This window comes from Dendroctonus ponderosae, unplaced genomic scaffold, assembly GCF_020466585.1.
Source record: "Dendroctonus ponderosae isolate FM_Combo_2020 unplaced genomic scaffold, Dpon_F_20191213v2 Dpon_F_20191213_9, whole genome shotgun sequence".
Lineage (NCBI taxonomy): Eukaryota > Metazoa > Arthropoda > Insecta > Coleoptera > Curculionidae > Dendroctonus > Dendroctonus ponderosae.
The window spans coordinates 5,344,599-5,349,609 of NW_026019116.1; the positions used below are offsets into that span (position 1 = coordinate 5,344,599).

At 47.3% G+C, this 5,011-nt stretch overlaps 2 protein-coding genes across 2 annotated transcripts in view; one reads left to right on the forward strand and one right to left on the reverse strand.

Moving 5' to 3' along the window:
* Positions 1–2,662, forward strand: part of LOC109541788 (UNC93-like protein MFSD11) — a 5,381-nt gene extending 2,719 nt beyond the window's left edge. The window contains exons 2-7 of the mRNA XM_019910749.2: positions 819–991; positions 1,047–1,223; positions 1,282–1,577; positions 1,637–1,759; positions 1,815–2,119; positions 2,175–2,662. Coding sequence (XP_019766308.1) covers positions 819–991; positions 1,047–1,223; positions 1,282–1,577; positions 1,637–1,759; positions 1,815–2,119; positions 2,175–2,348 — 1,248 coding nt within the window. The 3' untranslated portion in view covers positions 2,349–2,662. The remainder of the gene's footprint in view (positions 1–818; positions 992–1,046; positions 1,224–1,281; positions 1,578–1,636; positions 1,760–1,814; positions 2,120–2,174) is intronic.
* LOC109541793 (meteorin-like protein) overlaps positions 2,538–5,011 on the reverse strand; it is a 21,103-nt gene continuing 18,629 nt past the window's right edge. Inside the window, exons 2-6 of the mRNA XM_019910753.2 lie at positions 4,040–4,150; positions 3,839–3,985; positions 3,642–3,781; positions 3,531–3,587; positions 2,538–3,475 (exon numbers count right to left, since the gene is read on the reverse strand). Coding sequence (XP_019766312.1) covers positions 3,135–3,475; positions 3,531–3,587; positions 3,642–3,781; positions 3,839–3,985; positions 4,040–4,150 — 796 coding nt within the window. The 3' untranslated portion in view covers positions 2,538–3,134. The remainder of the gene's footprint in view (positions 3,476–3,530; positions 3,588–3,641; positions 3,782–3,838; positions 3,986–4,039; positions 4,151–5,011) is intronic.

Genomic DNA, 5,011 nt, shown 5'->3' on the forward strand with positions numbered 1-5,011 from the left:
CCCCCCTGAATTTAAAGCTGGATCCGCCCCTGTATCAAGTGGAAATGACCTAAATGACCAAATTGTTCCACTGATGTTCCCCTGATTCATCGATATATCTACAAACTTTTACTGCCTAGTTTGTATAGAGTTGGCTGTCCAGGACTTTGCTTGAAACTGATCAGTTTTTCTTTCTGTTAGCCCGAGGTGGAGTCTAATTTTTTCGCAGCCGAAGCTAACACAGCGTTATGGCTGATTTTGTCAGCTAATCGCTGTTAACAGTTATAGAAGCAGAGCTGGCGATTGTTTTAATCTTACGGCCACTTTCCAGTTGATTTCAACAGGTGAAAGATTCACCAAATTGCCCCTACCCGCATGTTAATATATCTGCCTCCAAATAGTCCATTTTCATAGTCCAAGGTCTTCACAACTGGTCGATGTCGGTGACAGCAAACGTCAGAAAGTTGCCAGTTAAAAAACCCCACTTTTCAGCAACAAAAACACTTCCGACAGCCAAAACACCACGCGACTGTATAGGAAACGCTGCGCTTCCAGAAAATCAAGGATCTCGGGCAAGGAAATGGAAAAATTGGCGAATTTTTCCAAATTTCCCAGGAGCAAATCGCGCACATTCGCTTGTACCCGCGACGGTTTACGATCCTTTCAATGTTGATAGCTGGGTAACCATGGCGATTTTGCTATGTGGCTGATATCACAGGTCACAGAGTATAATAACCTCTGTGATCTGTGGCTGATATTTATTGCATAAGGTACCTACGTAAACTTTAGAAAAGAGGTCGAAATTGAGGAAAATTTCCATTTCCATCCATTTCTTGCAGAACACCATCATCAACAGCATCAAAAAAGATGTTCCAGACTTTGCGAATGCTGAAGCCTACTACAGCTTGGCCATCATCTACACCTTTCTGGCCATCTTCAACTGGGCAGCCCCCTCAATTATCAGCGTTATCGGGTCGAAGTTCTCCATGCTGGCAGGAGGAATCACCTACTTGTTCGTATTATAAACTGCCAGCGTTGGCACTATTTAAATTTTCTCCATTTCCCAGGATTTTCATCATCTCGTTTGCCCTCCCCAACGTCTGGCTCCTGTACCTGGTCAGTGCCATCATCGGAATAGGGGCGGCACTGATCTGGACCGGCCAGGGCAACTATTTGGCCCTCAATTCAACTGACACGACAATATCCAGGAATTCGGGAGTGTTCTGGGCCATGCTCCAAATGAGGTAATCCCTTCCTCATCCTGCTGATCACAAGTTGTTGGCTACGGGGTTAACATTTCAGCATGTTTTGCGGCAACACGTTCGTCTACTTCGTTTTCCGGGGAAAGGACAACATCGACAGGGGAACCAGGCAGCTGGTGATTTGGACGCTTTCCGCCATAGCTTTGGCTGGACTGGTGGTCATGGTGTTCTTCCCAAAGCCGCCCCCTAAAGCCCCTGCGCCAGAAAAGGGGCGTTCTGACACTACAGATAGTGAAATTCAGACGCCCGCAGGGCCAGTGGAAGCGCTCAAAGGCGCAGTCCGGCTCTTTTTCACCAAGAACATGATGCTGTTGTGTATAACTTTCCTCTATACTGGTTAGTTCCAAGAGGAACCACCCTACGGTAAACAACTGAAGTATTGTTTTGCTTTCAAGGGCTCGAGCTCGGGTTCTGGAGTGGCGTGTACGGCTCCTGTCTGAGCTTCACCGAGAGTTTGCCCAATAGAAAAGAGCTGGTGGGACTATCGGGCATTTTCATTGGATTGGGAGAGGTGCTGGGTGAGCCAATCAAACCCAACATCCAAACTGTGTCCCAATGCTTCCACTCTTACAGGGGGAGCGGCGTTTGGAATCTTGGGCACTAAAACCAACAAATGGGGCCGCGACCCCATAGTAATCGCGGGCTTTCTGATGCATTTAGTGAGTTTTTGCGTCATATTCCTCAATCTGCCCAACAGTTCGCCGTTCGAAGACACATCGGACAGCGCGTTCATCACCAGCAATGCGGTTTTGGCCCTCATGTGCTCGTTTCTGCTGGGATTCGGCGACGCCTGCTACAACACGCAAATCTACTCCGTATTGGGCGGCGTCTACGCTGACAACAGCGCCTCTGCTTTTGCAATCTTCAAATTCACTCAAGTGAGTTCCCAGCAATCCTCAAACCATTCTAGGGAATTTTTGGGGTGATTTTTAGTCAGTGGCAGCGGCCATCAGCTTCGTCTATGCCAGCAATCTGGGGCTGTACGGGCAAATTGCCATTCTAGTTGTGTTCTCCATTCTGGGCACCACTGCGTTTGTGTGGGTAGAATGGCGCGAGCGAAGACAGGCCAGAGCGAGCGATACGCCCAGCGTTTCCAGCGTCGAGTGAAGCTGAAGTGCCTGGATTGATTAACGTTTCCTTAATAGCTTTAGTGGTTCACCCCGCCCTACAAAGGACGATATAAACTGCTCAAAACCATCTTTGTCCTATTGGGGTGTGGACAATGAACCAATCGGCCTGGGCCAACAGGTATTTTGAAAGTTATCGGATTACAGAAAATTGTTTGATTGCTCACCATTGAAACCTGCAGATAAATTTATTAATTTTCAAAACATCCCTCATAGCTCTCCATATATAAATGTACAATAAAATATGCTTTCTATCTAATATCTATATATATATGTATATAAACGTAGCTTTGAGTACATTAGAGACCATTCTTATTGGCACCATTCACACGTGCGTGTGCTTTGCTATCACAGAAATCAATAACTATCCCTTATCAGCTAACCAGGCAGACTCTGCCTCTATTGCTTCGCTTGATGTGAATCAATGGCAAAAGTTACTCAAGCCTATGCTAGATATAATACAAGGCACCAGCAAGAATATGCGTTTAAATGGAAATTGGCACATAGAATTCAAGAGTGAAAAGCTACAGACAGATTATATTCTATGAAACTCTATGGTAGTTGAGTGGGGAGATCGCCCCAACAGTTCATAACTTCAAATGGCCACAACCGTACCTCTAGTATCACAAAATATAAGTACAATGTACAAACGTGTTATAGTATTTACATTGGGGCATCAGCAATGTTCTTTGGGGCCGATATGGATTATTTATGTACACTAAAATCACAGAATCTGCATTTCAACGCTAAGTTCGGAGATATTTAGCTAGCTCCTGAGAACACAATGTGAGTGTCCCTCGTCGTTGAGCTTGCTCACTTGAAGCGCCCAAGTTTCCAAGCGGGGCGCGCACAGGAGCGTCAAGTCGCCCAACTTCCTCCTAGCCATGAACACAAACTCCCCCAGCCCGTGATTGATTCCGCAATGTTGGGGCACGTTCACCGTCACCTCTTTTTGCGTGTACGGTCCTGGCAGCACGTCGTTACTGTCCACGTCCTGCAAAAACTCCTCAGCCGAGGTGTGCCTGATGAGTTTGGTGATCTTCACCGTCACCAGCGACTGCTCCAGCTGATCGTTGTTTTCCACCGAGTGAATGATGCCTCTGGTCACTGAAATTAGCCATTGAAAGCCTCATGGGAGGGTTAAATGGAGGGAGACACTCACCCAAGTCGCTGGTGCAGAAGATGTGCGCCATTTCCTCCTGGGAGCAGGGCCGGCATTCTGCCCAGAAAAACAGAGTTCTAAAAATTATCCGCAATCCACCTCCAAACTCACCTTCAGATGAATCATACCCATGGAAGTTCTTGGGCAGTTGTTGCAGATCGTACTCGATCTCTGTCAGTTGCTTCTCGAAGGATCGCTCGTCTGTAGCTTCAATGTACAGGGCGGCCTGCCCGTTTTTGCTGTTGAAGCATCTGCAAACCCCCCCAGTGTGGTTATTCGTCCATGTGTGTGGATCTACCGAGTTTTACCTTATGGGCTTGGACTCTCTGTCTCCCCCATAGAGGTGGATGAGGGAGCGCGGGCCCTCCAAGTAGACTCGGGTCACGGGGCGTCCAGGCTTAGCGCTGGTCTGGATCTTCACACACGCCCGGAAGTTCCTGTCCTGGTTGGGAAGCCTGGAAAACAATAGGGATGAGTTGGGGAGGACTTGGAGGCTGAATCGCGGGTACCTTAGGAGAATTCGCAGCGCCCCTCGCGGGTACATCCACTTGATTTTGCCTGCCGAGCATCGGAGGTATACGGGGGTCACTCCTTTGTCTGAACTCGAAATCGTCAAACCGCTGAAATGAACAACAGCATTAGCATTCAGCAGGGGACAAGGGCCGATTTATAGATGGCATGGGACAGTTATGTCTCGAAAATAATGCATTTAGAGCGAAAAATCAGCAACGGTATTCCACAAAGCAGGAAATTTGAATAGGTGCACCTGGACGGTGCATATGAGACATATTTGGTGATGGTGAAGTCGTTTATGTTGATCTAGATCGCGTGAGAAAACCGATAATCAATAACGTCGCGCAATTAATTAGCCATGATTGGTTATGGGTGTTGAGGCATTGTGGCTTCCTTGCGAAAGGCCCAGATTGGTCGGGTCAGGCCAATTGTGGCTGTTAGCAAAAGGCATATTTAACTATGTAGGAAGAAAGCTTTCAGACTTGGCTGGTAATAAAGTACACATCATATTAAAAGCTGTGTTAGCTGCGCCTACGCGCTGCCGAAGATCTTTTCGAAAAATCTTTCACCGTAAAATCCCGCCTTTGCTGCTCTGTGCCCACGTGTCCCGTTGCTCTTATATTGTCGAGCACACGCCAAAATGCTGCGTTCGATAATGCCGACTTTTCACAAAAGCGTTGCAAGTATAAGTGGGTGTATCAACTACTCATCATCAGTCCTTATTGGATAATGGAAGATCGATTGGAGGCAACTAGAGCCTCAACTGGCAAGGAAATGAGGAGATTGTGGATCTGAGGACGAATGGGGGAGATGAAGAAAAGGCCAAATCGAGTTGACTGAAAATCCGCAAAAGTACATACTTGAGGAATTTTGGCGAGAAGAACCCAGAATGTAGCAGCGCGTCCACTTTTAAACACAATTTCCCCAACCCTAAGCCAGGGGCGGATCCAGCTTTAAAGTCAGGGGGG